The following is a 20,580-nucleotide window of genomic DNA, read 5'->3' on the forward strand; positions in this document are numbered from 1 at the left end:
ACCTGTCTGCCCTCTAGTGGAAGAAATGCTAACTATAACTCTAATAATAACTGAATTCTCTTTCTTGGTTATTCATGACGTCATATATGATCAATATTGCCACTGAACTTTATCGAGTTGTGTCGGCATGTGTCGTGTTAAAATTATTACTTGCAATTTTTTAATATAAACTGTCAGTTTATATTAGCTGTTGGATGTTGCATCGATACATATATGATTTTTCACTCAATATTAATATATTTAAATATATATTAATTATCTCTTGCAAATTTATTAAGAGAATTTTCTTAATTTTACATAATAACTTTCAAAGTGAGGAAAATTTTATTATTAAAATTATTTGTACGAAAATTATATTTTTAATGCAGCATTTTTAAAAATGAAGTTAAAATTAATTAAAGAAGTTCTATGTTCTTTTATCAGTATCGGTAGCAAGGACCAGTCTCGTGCATAACGAGTATTCTCCTTTAATAAAGCAGCTTCGATTACGAGATTGTGCAAAATACCCCTAGGCTATTCTAAGCGATAGTGGTATTTTATCATTAAGCAGATCAAAGCAGTATCTAGCTCATTAAATAGGTTCGGTAACGTAAAATTAGCATACCTTCCACACCCCATTGATTCTTAAGTGATAGGTAAAGATGCAGTCTTCAATAAATATCAGTATCGGGTTATCGCCATCATCTAGATTCGCGTTTTATCACTTAAGAGGATCATAAGCAATTTGACTTGTCACAGGCAACGCTATGGAAGAAATAGCATGCTATTTGTCACATGCGCCATTCTGTTTGTCCTTATCGGTCGGGTCAACATGAACGGTATATAGTCACGTGTGTAGGCCAATAAAAATCAGCTGACTGCAGGGTGAAGTGGATGACATCTGTCGTATTTATCAATTATTTCAACGCTGAGTACTGCTTTAGGCATTTACTATTCAATTGTTATAAAGCAGACGGATTATTTCTACAGGAATGATTTCTAAAAGAGGAACTAACGTCTTCGGGGATTGTACGTGACATATTCTTTTCTAACTTTGACTTGTCCAACATCTGCCCTGCAAGAGAACAATCAGTACCCTGTCGGGAAATTTGAAAGATATTAACGTTTATTTTAAATATATTTATTGTTGCTCCGGTTCTTGCTTCGCAGTCAGGAAGAGAAAAGGAGGAAAAAAAAAGAAAAACTATGAGGCCTCTCGTTCTCGATGCGTACCTATCTGATTAATTAGCGAGGCTCCAGCAAGGTATCTCAAAACTCGAAAGCTGAGAAATTGCGCTGTCGTCTTCTTAAGTCGATGGTGACATAAATAATTGATTATGGTAGCAAAAAAATTCACATTACCTTGTGAATTCTCGACTAGATCCTCAACTTTTGCATTTTGAAAATTAAAGTGGTATGTCTAGGTCAGTCTGAAGGGACAATCTTCCGTGTAATTTGCATTTCAAGGGACTTGTATTTGGTATTCGTACGGCAAACATATCAAAGTAGAGCAGAAATGCATTGCTAAGTTTGTTGCAGTTCATGTGGAAAGGAAAATTTAAATTTTCCTAAATAGAAAATCAGTCTTATTTTCCTTTTCTAGAATCCAGCAAGTAACTTATTTTATAAATCCGAAAAAGTCTAATTTATTGATATAAATGTAACCGAGAAAAGAAAAACGAAGGGAGCTACAAAATACATGTTGCCTTCATCTCTAATAAATGCCTTCCTTGACAGATTCAACAAACACACCTCATACGTTACAGGCTGCAGTTTTGCAGAACAAACTCAACGGTGAAGTAAAGGGAGTTAGTTCCATTAGCGCACCAGGCATCCTTTCCCTTTCAATACATTTGCAGGGTGTCCGAAAAAGGGGTGGCTGACACACACAAAAAGGGGTTACACCATCGAACTGAAAGGGGCGTGTCGATGATAGCTCATCAATGGCAAAAATCAAATATAATGAGTTGAATTAGATGCAATGCATCACTAAGCGATACACAAAAAGCAGTAAATGACTGAACTGCTCCGTGCCTTTAGCAGTCAACTAAACCGAGAAGGGAAAGTGAGTAAATTGAATATAAAAGGAGGGAGACAACGGGTAAAGCTAAATCGAGCTTAGTTATGAATAACTAAATCAATAAGGACAAAAACCCCTTGAGTCCCTTACTGCGCTAATAATATTAAATAGTCCTGCATGAATTGGCCCGAGTGCAGAGACAGGCTTTTTTTCCTGCTTCTGTTTTCCTTGGAGATGACTCAGCTGGAAGTCGCTGCAGCATCTGCTTTGTTAGTGATGGGACACAGCTGTTGACAGGGTCAGGCCCTGTCACAATCGGTCATGATAATGTCCATATAAAGGGTTAATTCGTCACTTGTCGCTATTGAGGCACTACAAAAGGGAGTGGGCATATCGTATAACACTCACAATTCGGGTTTACTGTAGTTTGTTTAAGTTTACCGCTGCCTTGTTTGAACATCGATTAAAATGCAAAATATTATTCATTGGTTTTCGTTTCTTTTGGCTTTCAGAAGAGAGCAGCTGGTAGTGTTAAAAAGTCAGTACGCTAAGTGGCCATTAGGGCTAAATTAGGTACTAGCAGTAAGTGCTAAGCACTCACTCTGGCCAAGAAAAGTACTAAGTGACCATTAAGGTTAAATAAATTCTAGTGACTTTTGGGATAAGTAAGATATTAAGATGCATTAAAAGTAAATAAGAAATTTAATGATTACGCTGATATAGTAAATACACAAAGAGGCTATTAAATTTGCTGAATTTTAAGCTTTCATTAAAAGCTAAGCAATCTTTAATTCTAAATTACATTTATGAAGTTTATTTTATACTATTAACTGGAACAGTATAAAGTAAAAATACTCATTAATAAAGTCTGCTAATCATTAAACACAAACGAAATGTGTACTTTTAAAGGTGATTTACCTGAAAGATAAGTGATCTCGCGATATTAAGAACCGATAAAAGGATGCGAAAGTACGTAGAGGTAGACACAATTAAGAAAGAGAGAATGACCAAAGGGAAAATTGTGATGACCCAACTAGAGAAATAATTGCTCTTACAGAAGAAAGAAGCAAATGCTAGATGATAATAGCTCCAGAAACTCAATAAACAGATACTTTTACATTGTTAGAAAGAGTTTGAAAAAATGTATTTATAAGTGATCGTATTTAATTCTGTCGGTATCTTCAACTTATAAAAAAAGATTATCATTTTTGTTAGTAAAGATCACATTTAGAAAAGAGCAAAAATAAACTTGGTGCTATATCAATAATAAACAGAGGAGCAAGGAGGCAGACATCATCAGAAAAGTGTCATTATTTATGTGATGCTATTAGTGAGAAAAATGTAATCCTTGGTAGCTGCAAACAGCCAGTTCCTCTACGCCAAGACTAGAGATTACTGTGCTCCACTGAACAGCGGGAGAAGGGGGAACATTCACTTTAATTACAGATCATATTTTCCATGTTTACATGTCACGTTGAGTTTAGTATGACAGTAGTATTTGTGTACTTGAAGCAACTAAAAGAGTCTTTTAATGCTATCATTTGGCATCTTTCTCTTAAATATTCTACTTCTATGTATTTTTGTTTCCCCGAATAAAACAAATAAACCGAGAAGAAGGCAAATCAACGAATTATCTGTTAAGATGTACAAATTAGATTAATCTCCCATTCTGACTTCTTCTATTACGTCATTCTAGATGCCACTTTTGTTTATTCGCTTCGGGCAGGACGGTTCAACCACATAAACAGTCCTTTGTTTGCATTTCGGTAAGAAAATGATCAGCAAATACTGCTTTGAATTGCAGATTAGATTGTTATTTCTGCGAAGTTCGGAATTTTCTATTTTGTGCGCTTTATTATTTTTAAGTTTATTCTTTTTTTGTCGTTCTCTTACCTGGACTTTATTTTTATTGAAATTTTATTTTAATCTTTTGATTGCAATTACAGTGTTATTAATGATTTTATTGCAATACAATTTGCTTTTACTGTTTTATAATTAACTTAAAGTTTGAAAAGATGACGCTTGATTTATTTTTCAGTGGAAAAAAGAATTAAATAATATCTTTCAAGCTTGATTTCTTAAATTGTTAATTTGCCAAAAAATCCATACAATATTCTCATCATTGAATAATATTTATTTTAAAAAATCCTTAAAATATCAATACATTTATTAACGTCTTAAAAAATTCTGTAAATATTTCTTAAAAATTCGTGCACAGGATGAGAGGATTGAAACGTCTCGAAACATTCAAAGATTTTTTTCAAATATGACATGTTTGTCCAATTATTTAATAATCTATTAAATTACATTACAACACGTCATATAAACGCAATTACACCAATCAATATTATGTAAGTTTCGTCTTAAGTCTATAAAAATTGGATTCGCGAACCCACTTTTTATTATTTTTTAAGACAAAATCCCTTGTATATCTCGCAGAAAAGAAAATTCTCATAAAGTAAAAACCCCCGAAAAATATTTTTGTCAAAGGAAAAAAAACTAATCCTATAAAATAAAGTAAATTTTCTTTATTTAAAAATCTCTTACAATTCGTTAGAACTTATGTATACAGTTGAACCTCTAACAAATGCCACTTCGCAACAACAGCGGCCATTTTTTCAGGAAGTTTTGTTTTTTTTTTAAACCAAAATGCATTCAAAATAACCTCCGAACAACGGTCATTTTTTTTATCTTCCCGTCTTTGGCCGTTGTTCAAAGGTTTCAATTCGCTTTAAAATTTACGCGAATTTTATAAATGATAGCGTACATACCTAAAAAACTGGTATAAAATAATTTTTTGTGATTATTTTAAAGGATTTCGATAAAAAAATGATTGTTTTTTTTTCGTTCTACATTTGTAGTAAGAGAAAGTATATTTGTAGACATCTAAATGACCTCTCCAACAGGTGAAAAAATGCGAGAGAGCAACCTACTGTACATTAAGGAGATAGATGGGGTCCTTACTTCAACCGTTTGTCACAACAGCAAACCCACAGTAAAGCTTTCTAACTTTCAGTTCCTCACCTGATTGAAGCCATTTCACAGTGCCGAGGGTGATTGGCCCTTCTGCAAATGCCTAGTGTCAAGATTTTATTTATGGAATGTTTGCAGTTATGAAAGAAGTTTTTCTTTTTTTTTTTCTTTTGACGTCCAACACGACATTTCGTGTAGATTATAGGGCGAGAGTACTGATCCCGTATGATCCCCAATCACGCAGAAGCTATGATTAGTTGCTGGAAATGGGTATTAATGATGCATTGTGTACACAGATGGCGTTATGTACATAAAGTACATGCTAGGGGATCTGGTGTTAAGATAATGTCTACCAAAATGATTTTGGTCCAGTGTTGATGACTTTGTTTTATTATCGATTTATTTGGATATTCTAGCAATTAAGCCAACGATCGTTCGTTCCTCGATTCTGCCCAGTTAATGGTCAGCTGGTCATTTGTAAAAGAAACTTAATGGATTCTTGACCACCATCTGGTCAGATTATTTTGCTGCAATTTATACTTTCTTCGATAAACTTGACACGCAAGCGTTGTTATTAATAAAAATGTAATTTTTTAAAATATTTATTTAAATTTTAGAGCAATGACATCAACCGGTTTTAGATAATCGTTTCCTCTCCTTGCTCAATTTTCTAACTTCCACTTTCGAATCAATTATTTACAAGTCGGTTTCACTCGAGATGCTGTTTACGGTTTTACAGCTTCCATTATCACATTTTGTTGTTTTATCAGATAATTTTGCCCTTTTTTATGGTACAGATTAAATCTTTTTTAAGTGAAAAGGAGAAATTTAAATAAAATTTTCGAGTAAAATATAATGAAGAAGAGAATAGAGGTTATCGGAAAAGGCACATATGGGTACTTTCCAGTGATATCTAGTTGTAGATAAATTATCTTTGGATATTTTCGTGGAATTTCCTTACAGAATTTTTATTTCAAAAAGTGATTGAGAGGTTCGCTATATGTATATATATACACTGTATTTTCAAGTTCAATAGATTTAGAAGAAATAACTATATTTAGAAATAGAAAGTTGTTGGATACTTTCAGAAAATTCTTGGAGATTCTCGAATATAATGCATTTTCTCGTTACTGATAATTCTCGTTCCAACGAAAATTTTTGATGTCAGCTTCTTAAAGAATTTGAAAAGTGCTCACCAGATGTTCTCCCCGAAGCAACATGTCTAACATGGAATGTCATCAGTGACAAGTGAATGATGTCGTCTCTATATGCAAAATAGACTAGAGACTGCCTGGTGCTATCGTTTAGAATTTTATTCTTAAAAGGAAATATTGAGATTAATCTCGATTAAATTTTACATACTCAAGATTGAACAACGAATAAATGAAATTTATCAGAATAAAATACGACTGTAGACATTATGCATGAAAATTTCTAGTAAAATATAATGGATTAGTTAGTTTAAATATCCATCAAGAGGTAAATTTTGAAAAAAAGGAAGAAATTCTGATATATTTGCGTGTGAATAGCATAAATATCCTTTTAAATGTATAATATTATAAAGTGTAAGTAAGTAGAAACATTCACACCAATGTAAATTATCATTATATGCTTTAAATTAGAAGAGAGTGCATGAAAATGTGCAAGTTACTTACCATAGACTATTTAGTAGCAAAACATAATTAAAGCTCACAACAGATAAACAATATTACAGAATTTAATCTCCCTCTCTCTTAAGAGGTTAATTAAAGAGATCTTGGATACAATTCTGAAAACCAAGAAGGTAATTTAAGAAATTCACTGGAAGTATAGCTCGGGATTTTACAGACTTAGAGAAGAGAATAATAGATGATGATCAAAATCAGAAAATGGGGCAGAATAATAATTTACAAGTTGACTATCTCTGAAATAAATATATTTTTCTAAATTATATTAATAATTAATATTAAAATTCATTAATTTATTTTGTATCAAATGCATTTATCTATAAATGTCTAGTTGCAAGTTTAACTACTATATATAAATAGACACGTGAAATAAATTATGAATAATAAATTATCCAGTTTAATTATATAAATGATCATTAGAGCGAGAGAATAATTAGATCGCGCTTTAATTAGTATAATTAAAACATAGTTTTCTCTAAGCGCTCGCTTCATTTATTAATAGTTATAAAAATACGATACCTTTCGATAATCGAAGAGTTATTTGACAGTGGAAAAACTTGTTGATTAAGAAAGCAATTTATACAAAATAAAAAAAAAAAATGTTTATTACTGAAGGAAATTGTTAGCCAGCGAGAAGAGAAGGAAATTGTTCTCGAGTAATATGGAAGAAAATTGTTACAAGTTTCATGCTTAACATCGCTGAATTAGCAGTGATATAGAAGTTGTTAGTGAAGAAAAAAGAATGTTGCGGTATAGAAGTAAATTAATGTGAGATAACAAAACTATGCGATTCAATATGAAAGGAAGTAATTATGTGTAAACAAGATACGTAAGCTGCAGAAAATATATTCGTATAAAATATACTCTAACTATAATACATCATATTTAGGTAAAAATCAATTAAAATTTCTCTAAATTTTATACAGTCAACCTCTGAAAACAGGAACATAAAAGTGGCCGTTATTGGAGGTTCGAATAACATGTTATAAAAGAAATTAATATTTAACTATTAAAATATACGATGAATGGATAATTTCTTATCAAACTATATATAATTTTATAATATTTGTTACTCCACATGCGATTTACGAATATAAAAATCATTAGAAATTTTATGCTATTAGATAATAATATAAAACTACATTATATAACTGAAATTGTTAGCAAAGAGACGAGATTTAACCGCACTATATATTTTAACGATTTTATATGGTTACATCTCCATAATTTTAATGCTTAACAATTTTGAGTAATGAAAAATAAATAACATGAAGATATAAAGATATATTTTTTATTAATGAAAAGTAGCTTTTAGTGAAATGGAATTATGACAAAGTAAGAAACACATGAAGAAAGAAAGGGAGAAAAACACACAGACACATAAACGCACGCACCTACACCCACACACACAAATGTCGGTTCCGGAATATATTAGATGTCAATGGAAATCAAATGTTAGTCATGTCTAAACGAATGATTGTTAAAGACGATGAAAGTAAATTCTCATCTTTCTTTGCTTTTTTTAAAATATATTTTTTTCTGTCTTCTTCCATCTTTTGTGCTCCGTCCACTTAAAATATCGCGTTACGTAAACCAATTTGGTTTTATTTTAAATAAAAGAGTTTCTTCTCTCGAAGATGAAAAAAACATCTTTGGTTTTTAATTATGATGTTCCGTCTTGCGTATAATTACGGAACGACTACCTGGTGAGTTCGTTAAATTCATTTATTTTCAATTAATTCTTTGTATTTAATGTTTGAATTGTTAGCGCCATCCGGATCTTTGTTTAGATTCCTGTTCTTTTTTCCCCTCCTCTAATCTAATACCTGTACTAGTAACAAAATAGAGAAGAGATTGTTATAATGCTATTATCTTTTGTTAGGCTGGAAAAGTATTATTTTGTGAAGAATACGCGGAACAGACTTTTCTCTTTCTTCCTCTCTCTACGGATTTAACTTTTAGCGACATAAATTGATATTCCTGGGGAAGTGAAAGAAGAAAATCACCTTTAAGTTCGGTTACTTAAGTTTGTGGCTGCTATTAGAGGTTTAATTAGAAAGTTTACTTTGTAGCGACCGAATCAATCACCTGTTGTCAGGTGTGGCCACTGGTTCCATTGACGTTTCCAGTCACGTGACATCCACTTTGAACCGGATGACGTATTTCGTCCATCGACTTTCTCCGACGTCTGCAGTTCACGCGTGGAGCGCGGTTCACATTCTCCAGGTTATTAAAGGTGCGCAATATTAATTCAGTTGATAATTTTCAACAATGATATCGTTCTTTCTACTTAAATTTACTTCTAATTTTACTTTGTAGAAAATGATTCTTAGACTAGACGAGGTTCTTAATGAGTCTACTATTTTATTCAAGAGATTAAAACTGTTTTCATTAGGGAAAATTACTTTCATTTAAGATCTAGGAAACAATTTACTTTCATTGGGTTCTAAGATAAAAATTTATTTTTCAATGGGATTTAACATACAAAAATTACTTTTTCATTGAGTATTATAAACGTTATTTTTATTAAATTCGAGGAAAAAGTTTACATTTATTTAATTCTTTTCATAGAAAGTTCTTTCGTTCAGCTTTAAAAGACGGTAACTTTGTATCTGCCGTGATCTTTCTTATAAATATTTAATAGAAACTTATATATATACAGTACACACATTATTGCACACATTAAAAAGTTGAATTGCAATTAATAAGGCATAAAGGTCAGAAAGATATATTCAAACTTCTTTGCATCTTTCGATATAAAAGTCCTCATCAGATGAGGGCTTGTAAGCAGAAGAACGTTAAATTTAGTATTAAATTACAATTAAAATTTACAGAAATTTTAAAGCTTTTTTTTAATAAAGAAAAAAAACAAGAATTAACTCTCACAGACGATGTAACTCTTAACAAACGATGTATGTAAAGTGACATGGAAAAAACGCAGCAAGATCTTTATTGACAATTTTTCTTATTGCCTATAAAAGAGGTAGCAAACAAAACTTGCCGAGAATAAATCAAATCTTCAAAGTAGTAATTTCCAAAATGTAGATATTCTTCTATTACAAATCTGTTTGTAAAAGGGTGTTATTAAAATGAGATAATTACAAGAGGTTGTGTAATTTACCAAGTAATCCGAGTATTTCGGAATTTCTTGAGATCCAATTTGAATGTAAAATCTCTGATGGAACATCCGAGAGTAAAATCGATTGAAACTCTGTTCTGGAGTAGAACACAATTGATTGTTTCGGTAATTCTACAGCTGGATGTTTCTCATTTACTATCAGCAGAAAACCATCAATTCTAACATAAAATTTAATGTACTGTTTAATTGAAACACAATAGTTTGGCCGGATAGGCAAAAACTACTTCTAATCAGCTTCGCTACCTTCCAGCAAGAGAGGAAATCTTCCAATTTTTTTTTCTTTTCTTTTTGGTTTTGGTTTAGTCGAATCGTTTAGTCGAAGTGGAAAAAAGGAGACGGTTTCTCTATGAACTCAGTATTTTTTTTCCCAGTTTTTTCAATAAAAAATGATAGTTAACATTATAACTTTAGTTTTTTCCCTTTGAAAATTAGCTTTTTTATTTTTTATTTATTTATTTTTTATTTTTGTGAGTGAAAACCACGTATTGTTTTCGAAGAACTTCATTTCTTTTTCATCAGCTTTTCAACGTGCTATTATTGTATCCGCCGTATTTAACAAGTGACGATTGTTATTTTAACTTTCATATATTTTATGCTAATATTTAATCTATTAATTCGACAAAATAAAAATCTTGTAGAAAAAAGAACCGGTAAATTTACAAAATACTTTATTTTATTTTATTTTTAACTTCCACCTGGTGATTTATAGCTAATCTAATTTTTGAAAATGTCTAACATCTCGATGAGTCAGCAAATGAGTCAGTTTTTATTGTTACGACGATCAGTTTTAAGAAAAAGATTGAACTTAACTTCAGTAGAAAATCGAAAAAGTATTTTTAGAACTATCTTAAGAGATAAGCAAAGTCCATTTCTTTATTACTTCGCTATTAGATAACGAACTGTAGAAAATGTTCAGAACACTCGAATTCTTACGTATGATATGAACATAGATTACTTTCTTCTTTAATTCTGTAAAATAACCAGAATAAACAGTATAAAAACTATTGAAAAATTTAGAACGTACATATCACAAGTGGTTTGTCAAATAAGAACCACTCGATGGGAATAAAAATAAATTTTAAGCCGGATATTCTGCATGCAAACCGACATAAAGAGGCTAGCCATCTTGAATTTTCAATATTAAATATGAAAATTTTTAGCATCACGTTCTGCTAGACTTATTATTCAGCTATAAAAAAGTCCTATTGACATTTTTACGTAGTTATCATAGTTTAATCGGGTTACATAAAAAAAATCTGGAAAAAAATGATTTCACTTTAGATTTAAGTGGGTAGAACATAGATATTGAGAATTTAAATCTACATCCACATATTTTATCCAGGTGATGAGAGAGTATTCGAAATTTTGGAAGTCAAGAACTTATTCCGTAGCCAACTTCGTTCACATTTGCTTACATCCATAAACATATACGTTACTGGGGACAGACATGAGTCAAATTCCTAGTTTGCATGCAGTTTCCATCTTCTATAAAGAAGTGACGAGCAAAAAACTAATTTGCAACCAAAAGAGTTTTTTTTTTTCTTTTTTTCCCCTTCGATATTCTCCTTCGTCCTCTTTTGCTAGGGATATGAGAGAAACATCTACAATATCTTGTATACGTAAAGCGAATGACATGAATACATCAGTTGCATTTTAACAGAAGAGGCTATACTGATTCGATCCAGGAAATTCTCAACAATTGTTTCTGCAAACACAAACCTTTCTTCCAAAAAAATACTTCAATTTTATAGACATTTTACCAGGTATATCTACGTCTTATACGTACTGTAATAGCACAGACTCAGATTAAAATAATAATAATATGTTTAGAGCCTATCTCGAATTGTTAGAAATAATTAAAAATACATATACTGGAAATAGATAAGATTTAACAAGTATTTAATAAAGTAGGAAGTGAATTTATTAAAAATTAACAATAGTATCGAGTTAAAAATTCTGATTTTTCTATTTTCTGGCTTTAAGAAAAAAGAAAAAAATATATATTTTCTGTGATAAAAATCAGTTTATTCCTTCAAATTCAGCGAGAAAGAGTATTTTTTTTTAATTTTCTATTGAATGTACTAATACGATTTATAAAAGATGAACTGACTTTTTATTTTGTTTCTTCCTATCATCAGCGAGTAACAATGCTCTTTTGTGTTGTAGAAAAACTGCTTTCTTGAGTTTAAAAATTAAAGAACAAATTTTTATCTTGATTTTGTTTTTCTTTCCCCTATCAAGCTGTTATGCTGTATAAATATATTTTATAACGTTACAATAGAAAAAAAATAAATACGATCGAATTTTATTTGTAAACGTGTTATTAAAATTAAATGTCAAATTACAATTTTATTAAACAAAATAAACTTAAATTTTATAAAATTATCTAGTAATTTGATGTTTCTTTTTTTTATTAATTACTTATTTATTAACTAATTTTAAATCATTTTATAATAAAATATTCAGAAACTAGTTTTATTTAATTATTTCTAATTANTATTAAATTAAAGTATATTAGAAAATAATATTTTCTAATATAAAAACACTTTAATATATTTTTCTGTAAGGAATTCATAAAAATAAACTTAAATATCATAAAATTAATGAAGTTTGTTGTAGAAAATCTTTAAGAAAATTCTTTTTTAATCTCTGAAATGAATAAAAATCAGTAACTTATGTAATTATTAATAATATTAAATCTATAATATTGTATCTAAGAATGTAAAATTTATTTAAAAAAAATATATCTAAGTTTGACGTTGTATAAGACGTGATGCATTGTCAGAGACAAGAACGTAAACAAAATTTCGGATTTCAATAAATCTTAATATATTTACATCAAACATAAAAAATAGAATATATAAAATTTAAAAAAATTGCTTTTTTATAAATAGAAAGAAGTAAAATGTATATATGTAAAATATTTAATTTAATTCTTTAGAAAAAAGACTTGTGCATGTAGAGAATTTATTATGGAAAAGAAGACTATTTAAATTTCTAAATTCACCTTTCTCGTAAACGACTTTGGCGTAATGACAACATTTAACTTGGGAAACACGAAAACAAAATGTCAACACGAATGTAAGAATTGTGGAGAAGAAAAGTTAGGTCGATACGAAATACGGAACGGTGTCACTTTACAGAAAGAGAGAGTTAATGATGTCTTGACTTTTTCGCTCGCTGCGAAAATTGGTATCGCCAGCGAAACTTGAAAATAGTTGTCTTCATTATTCCAGACATTTCTAACACACTTCTATCCAACTAATGAGGCAAAAAAATTGTAGATAAAGTCTGTATACGTTAAGACTGGATCAATTTCTCTTACCGAATGCAGGGAGCTTAGCATTGGAAACGTACTTTTCACCCTAAGGTGCTGGACAACTTTTACTTTTCTAATGGTTCCTATCCTTTAAAACGAGAGTAATTACGGAATAACTTTATTTTAAGAGTGTTATCGCGCAATAATCGACTATATGTATTATATTACCGTCAAGTCGGAAATTATCGATTGATTATTCCAATTATCTCATTACAGAATGTCACGCCAGGTCAAAGCAGCGGGGACAAATCCATCTGTACCGTCTCCTGTCGCTCAGCAAGCGCAGAAGTACTTGGAACAGAACATCAAAGCTTGGATGAAGCCGAAACCGCAGGGTCAGGTGAGCAACCTTTCGGTTTTCGCTCGATACGCTATTCATTATCGTATATATCGCTCGTTACTTTAATATCGTTGATAATAGCCGTGCCAGCGAAGATCAGACCTAAACCATCGGCTCTAATTTGATATTATATGAGATAGTTACGAGTCGTTGGCTAATTTGTGATGTTATTTTAAAAAATTCCGATTTTTCTCTCTATGTTTTATTATATAAAAAAGGTTCCTCTTATGAAATTTACCCTGCACTTCTCTTAAATTTATCATCTTAAACGAAGATGCTAAAGAAGAGTACGAAGAGTGTTTTGCACGATTAATGGCTTCAATAATATATTTTTTCCTACTGTATAAAATTTCCAGTAATTATCTGAGTAGTTAGAATGCTTAAATGAACAGTTAAAGCTTCTTAAACGTGGTTCCTATCGGAACTCCTACTGAGTTTACACATTCCAGCAGCATCCTCGAACCAATATTAATTATCTAGCAACTCGATCGAGACGTTTATTAAATTATCTATAAATAAATTAGTCATGCTTTTTACGATAACAGAATTAACCTTATAAAATTACTCGGATGGTAAGAGTTTTAATAATTTTGTATTGGAATTTGTGAGCAGAATTTTAGTATTTGAATTCTTCTGTGGAACGTCTTCTGTACAGTACATAATGATTGCAATTTCGCCAATTCCTTATGCCGAAATGCAGACTTTGATTTCTAATGTATTATAGAAGAAACTAATTGCATTGGTAAATTGCAGTAATTGTCATATAATGACTCCTTATGCAATCTTCCAGTCATTTAAACAAAGCCTTCTAATTATCAGCGCTAGTTAAATGTTTCCATTATCTCTCTTCTATCGGGGCAATGGTGTGGTCCGATCGGTTAGATATCGGCGCTAATTTAAAAAAATTTCACCCAAGGACATGACAAATTGGGTTTAAAAAACTTGCAAGAAAAAGTTTTCCATTCTGCATCTGGCCATTTGGATGAAAAAAAATTTAAATGATAAATTTAAGTGTTTTGACTTTTTTCGGGATTAATTTTATTTTTATGAGACCTCTTTGGATAAAAAATTGTTTCTCCATCGACTTATAAAGAGCAGTTGGTTTCAGTTTAGATAAAAGAGAGAGAGTAGTCGATTTGAAGCTGAATAGAGATTCAAAAATACATTATTTTGTCGGAAAGAGCAACCTGCTGGCGATCTTCGAAATTTATTTATATAAAATAGTAGAAATAGTAGTAAGAAATACCAGAGAAACAGTAAAAGTTTCGGAGAAATGTTTTATTTGCTTTCTGAAAGAGCAGACAAATAGATGCAGTAAATCTACCTAAACAGACCTATAAACATGTTTGCTTACTTACTTTTATCGATTCAAACAGAAACAAGCCCTCTTTGACCGAATGTGGTCGCATAAAGAGAAAGCACAAACCATGCAAAACCGCATGTGCCCAAATACATTAGCTGTATCGTGCATTTACTGCACCGACTGCTTTTTCTTATTATGCCGGTTTCATTCGATATTCTCGATAAATAATCAAAAACTTTCCCAACTCGTCCCGAAAGCTGTCTACTAAGACTTTGTAATTCGAACGTGTCACGTGACCATCTACTCAATGGTGTCACCAAGCACGAGATACCCCTGTACACGTGACCGGGCAGGAGAGCTCCACCCAAAATGGTTCCGAGTGCGTGAAGATTTTTAGTCATTAATCAAACGTGATGGGAATTCTCAATGGTTAATAGTTAGATCAACCACTAAAGCCAACGAGGCACGGTTCCATTAGAAAAACGTCACTGCAAAATCGTCACCAATCGGCCGATTTGATCGGTCTTTCATCTCAGGAAACCTGTTACACGCTGCATTGGGTCCCTCTGTGTCCTATGCTTTGTCAACTATCATTAATAACCAGAGTGCTGACTGTTTCTCAAGCTTCAAAAAACAGCAGAAAATGTGATAATAAATCATTGACATATAAAGTGGGAAGGATTATTCCATCTGGTTGCACCGATTCATTCAGATGCTTCGAGCTTCTACGCCCGTTTTTAGCTTCTCGCAACAAGCCAAACTGGCTGCATTTCTCCTTTCATACGGGATAAACTTCTGCGAAGTGCACCTAAGGGTTCCTGACAGTAACGACTCAAATCCCAGATTACTTCAGATCCAATCGATAATTCCTTCTCGGATTATTTAAACTTCTTTAAAAAGTAAGACTTTCTGACATTCAACATTATTTATCCTTCCTCTTAACATCAGTTTTTAATTTGAATATAACTGAAATAATGAAAATCTAATCGTCTAAATCAAAACTACGCAACTTTATATTTAATCAATGTAATATTTTAAATGAAATTTCCAAAGTTAAAAACACAATCAAGCTAAAAACTTTGATTTTCTTAATGTAATTAAATTTTCAGATCGATATAATTGTGATTTAAATGTGATTGCTTTGCATAATAATTAAAATTAATTTAAAGAGTTTTATTATTGACAGTGTTGAAATAAAATTTTCAAACTTCTCTATAATACGGTTCTTTTGCAGAAAGAATTTTGATATTGCTCTTATAAAATCCCATTCGTGCAAATATGAGTTAGAACTTTGAATAATTCTGGGAACGTGATTAAAAGTCAACATTATTGGATTTGTCTGTCCACATTGGAAATCAATATTTTCCATGATTTCTATCAAGAAAAATTATATGAGCTAGCAAAACCGTTTTACTCTATTGAATTGAATTGATAAGAATGTATTCGAGAATTTATAGAATTTTACTGAATTCTCGAAAAGACTTGACAATGTTAAACAGGGACGACGAGAGGGGAGGTAGGGATTTTTCCCTGGGTCCGGAGAAAACTTAGGGATCCGTAATGGTTCCTGCCCTTACAAATGAATGTTATTTTTATTAATAAAGGGACATTCTACGTATTTCATTGGCTCGTGGTACAGTGGTCTCCTTTGCTCCTTACCGGGCATACAAGCTCTCGATGGCCCTAGTTAAAGTTTTACGTATCAAACAAGAAATTAAAATTTATCATTAACATACTTTTCTATTTTTTTTAAAATATGATTCAGAGATATTTTAATTATTTAAACTTTCTTTTATTAAATTTTAAAAAGAATTTTAACAAATTATAATTGATAATTTGAAGGCGCTAATCGAATTTCTATTAAACTGTCAAGGGTCGTATAAAGATTATTAATAATTCTACGATTCGTGTTTGTATGAGCATAAAATTGAGGATTTTAAATTTGATTGAAATTCCATCGCGATATTCGGAAGAAAATTGAGGAATTTTACATTTATTAGGCGGAGAAATCCGATTAAATCATTATAGGATCAACGTTAAAAAATTAATTACCTTAGGAAGACAGAAATGGGTTAGCAAACGGATCGATAAGCAACTAATTACTCGATCGGGATTTTTCAGATAACTAATATTTGCTACCACGTAAGTAATGATCGTTACGTCATTATCCGCAGTATCTGATCTCCGTCATCTTTTCTTGTCTATCCGAAAGCTTTGCAGCCGAACATATTGAATAGCTGATGGAAGAAAACTTCATTACTCTTCGGCACAACCATTAGAGGATGGGTCAATAGTGTTTATGATAGTAACCGAGTATTTTCACGTCAAACGTAAGATTCAAATGTAATGAAAGAGTATGCAGCTGTGTTGTGTGCTTCGGTAGCCAGGTGGAGTTGACTGTTTGACATATCAGTTTTGTATGAAGCGCAGGGAGGAATAATATCAGTTGTCTCAGATGTCAGTCGACAAACGTCAGCTGTTGGATCTAATTTCCAAACTAACTAGATCTTCTCCTTGTCTGTATTGAGATGTCTTCATATACCATGGAATTGGATTTTCGTTAAATATATATCAGCATGATGTTTCTCATTAAACATTAATCTACCAGCTATTAAAAACTTCTCAAAATTTTTCGAATTTCTTCATAAAAAAAGACTAACGATTAATTCTTCTGAAGATGTTTTAATGCTCGATCCTCTCAAACTAGTATCGATGTTTGAAAGAAGATTTTGCTTACGATACTATTAATGATAGTTGGATTCCATTAGTTTAACGTCAAAGCAAGCTTAAAATTTTAACTTTAGTTGGAGATTACAAATGGAAAAGTTTTCAATTTTATGGATTCACCCATAATGTGCCTCATCTGTCTTTTGCAGTAAAAAACAACTATATTTTCTCGTTTTTAGGTTCTCCTTTTCAAATTGAGAGTTATCTTAATGTAAGTCATAAAAACAACATTTATTCTGTAGGACTACTCCAAAAATGCATTTCTTTTAAGGATAATATACTCCTATTTCGATAAACACATCCACGCCAATAAGATAAGACTAGAAAAACAGAAAACCGCCTAAGAAAGATTAATTGGCATCTTTTGTACTTAGGCACTGCTTCTCCTGCAGTCACCGCATCAATCTCTACACAAACATCAAACTTGTTAGGGAAAAAAATCGAAAAAGCAGGGATTTTTCGTTTTCCTTATCATAAACGAAAAACCCCCTCCTAAACCTCTTTGCAACAGATTTGGCTGAATTACCTCGAGGAGAGTGCCAAAGACAGGGCACAGATAAATGCCCTTACAGACAATCTCCTATCGAAGAAAGTAGATATTGTAACCGAGCACAGAGAACGTTACGGTTGATATTATCTCCTCTAAAATAGCCAATTTAATTAACACTCAGACTCAATTAGCTGTGAGGCCGAAGGTGTTTTTAGGAATATTCTGGCTCTGCATCGTAGACGGCCATTTACCATTCGTTGCTTGTTAATGGTTCCCCCCTCTCTCGAATCACGCAGAGCCAATTTCTAATGAGTTGTCCACCGTCCTTTGCCTTCTAATGACCTTAATTAATTCGCTCTATTTGACTGGACAAGGAAATAAAGTAGATAAGAGCCACCTCTTTAGAAGATTTATGTCGTTGTGTCATGGAGGAGATTAAATAATTAGCTAGCGGTGTGTAGAAAAAAAGCAAAGAGTTTTACGATGATTGGCTGACCCACGGGGTGCACTCTAGCCATTAAGTTTGCAATTTACCGGCAGGGGGCATTGTTACCGACGCCATTTTTATTTTTCCTTTTGCCAAAGTTTTTAATATCTTGTTTGCTTTTTCGAGAAGAGTTCTTTACTTAAAACAGTTTTGTGAGATAAGTACGTAGAAGGAGCACAGATCGATGAAAAATGTACATATTCGATAAAAATCATTCATTTTTCCTGTTTATTCAGAGCGCACCTAATATTATATTCCTCAAAGGTTGACTTGCTAACTTGTATAGATTCTCTGATCCACATATCGATTCTGAGTCTTCTTAAATCAACCACTAATTAATTTCTTTTCGTCTTATATCTCCTGCGAAACCGAATTGACTAGATCCTTGTGGAAATAACTGAAATGACTTTTTTAAAGCCTAGAAGACAAAAGTCTGTCAAGATACAATCTTTCATTTTGTCCATTCAAAAGATATTCCCTTTTACGGAGGGTCCCTAGAGATAATGTCTCTTTTTTGCTCCGGCACCTAGTCAATCCAGTGTCAGGACCCACAATTTGTCACATGTCAATGTGTATAGCGCTATGTGTTATTCCATACTCCCCGAGGACTGGAAGAGAGGTTGCATGATTGTGGCTGGCTTTGCACCAGTCACGTAACATCTACTGCCATACCGGTGTTGTGTTTCCCTTTTAAAAAGTATTTCCCCCAGACAACATTGCCATGTCCGTCACGTATGTGGATAAGAGCAAAGGACCCACTTCCTTGGTAATCACCCAGGGGAGGACATTCTGTGACGAGTTGGTGCAGTTCGGATTGCAAATATTACCTGTCATCACGTGCCATCACCTTCGACCTTTCACCTTCGAATAGACCACCTACGTACTGTACAATATGTAACGTGTAGACGAACGTGGATCTCAATATGTTTTTAACCTGTGAGCTATGTCTCTGGCATTCATTGTTCTTCTTAGTATTTTTCATTTTGCTTGTAGCTAACATAAAATATTCGGTGAGAAACTAATTCTTTATCAGCACTCCTTCTTAGAATAATTTAGTGTTTTTATTATCTACACGAAAAGTGTAAATTATTCAGGATGTATCATCATCTCTTCTTTTTAAAGAGGTTTTTTAATAAAGTGTAGCCAAGACATAATGATAATCATTTATTCAACATTTTTTTCTTGTTTTTTTTATTTTTAGATGCTGTTTCCTTCACCGGTGACACCGACTGGGCATTCTCTGCCGAGAACCAACAGCCCAAATCAACAAGACTATAATTCCAGCAAACAAACTATGGCCCTACTATCTCATACATTAGCAGCAACTGGGGGCTATCCTCCACCAACTTCATCCTACTTCAGCCACAGTTCCACTTCTGCCGTGTGTTACGATCTTCCTACAAATACTATACCTCATTCTTTATCGTTCAGTGGCTATTCTCACCATTCTCTGCTACAAGGAACATCATTTAGTTCACCCTGTGCTAGTAGTTACGATGTAATTCAACAGCCATCAGCAGCGGCTAGTTTTTTTGCCAGGTGAGTGTTTAAGAGCCACTTTACTATCCTCAATGATTCAATTCGAACCGCGTGTGATGATTTGATAGCATACAATTTCTCCATTAAGTAACGACCAATATATCAAGACCGAAATCTGACTGATCAATAGATTTTCACCCACTCAAAAAATATATTACACTTTAAAATACTCTGCTTTGATATTTATTTATATAAACTCGAGACAGTTGAGAGGTGGAAGAGCCGTAAAACTTTATCTGAAACACATTGAAACTTCTATTACGCTTACTTGAACGACAATAAAAAGAGTGCAGTTCAAATGAAAAAAATTATATATATATATATATATAACTTTTGTCATTTGTCTCTTAAAAACTTTGAAGTCAAGTCTCTTGAGCGCAACGTATAATTTATTTAAATTTAAATATATAGCCTATATATATATATATCCGACCTTATTATTTTTATATATTCGATAAGTGTAAACCATTTTAAGTATCAGGAGTCTCAGCATTCTTGAAACAAAACAACTGCTAAAGATCTTTTTTCTTTCTCCTTCTCTACTAGAATCAAGTTCTTAACATAAGCAGGTATAAGGGTACAGCTCGACATTTATTT

The 20,580-nt window shown here is 32.1% G+C and overlaps 1 protein-coding gene across 4 annotated transcripts in view; it reads left to right on the forward strand.

Moving 5' to 3' along the window:
* LOC111631919 (kinesin-like protein KIF26B) overlaps positions 1–20,580 on the forward strand; it is a 91,275-nt gene that overhangs the window by 15,665 nt on the left and 55,030 nt on the right. For 2 of the 4 annotated variants that reach the window (XM_023376256.1, XM_023376255.1), the window contains exons 3-4: positions 13,314–13,437; positions 19,646–19,983. In XM_023376256.1, coding sequence (XP_023232024.1) covers positions 13,314–13,437; positions 19,646–19,983 — 462 coding nt within the window. Of the gene's footprint in view, positions 1–13,027; positions 13,149–13,313; positions 13,438–19,233; positions 19,455–19,645; positions 19,984–20,580 lie in introns of those variants that run through there. The other 2 variants (XM_023376257.1, XM_023376259.1) reach the window with 2 other exon arrangements.

The sequence above is a fragment of the Centruroides sculpturatus genome, unplaced genomic scaffold (genome assembly GCF_000671375.1).
Source record: "Centruroides sculpturatus isolate CEXI.00-Female unplaced genomic scaffold, Cexi_2.0 scaffold807, whole genome shotgun sequence".
Lineage (NCBI taxonomy): Eukaryota > Metazoa > Arthropoda > Arachnida > Scorpiones > Buthidae > Centruroides > Centruroides sculpturatus.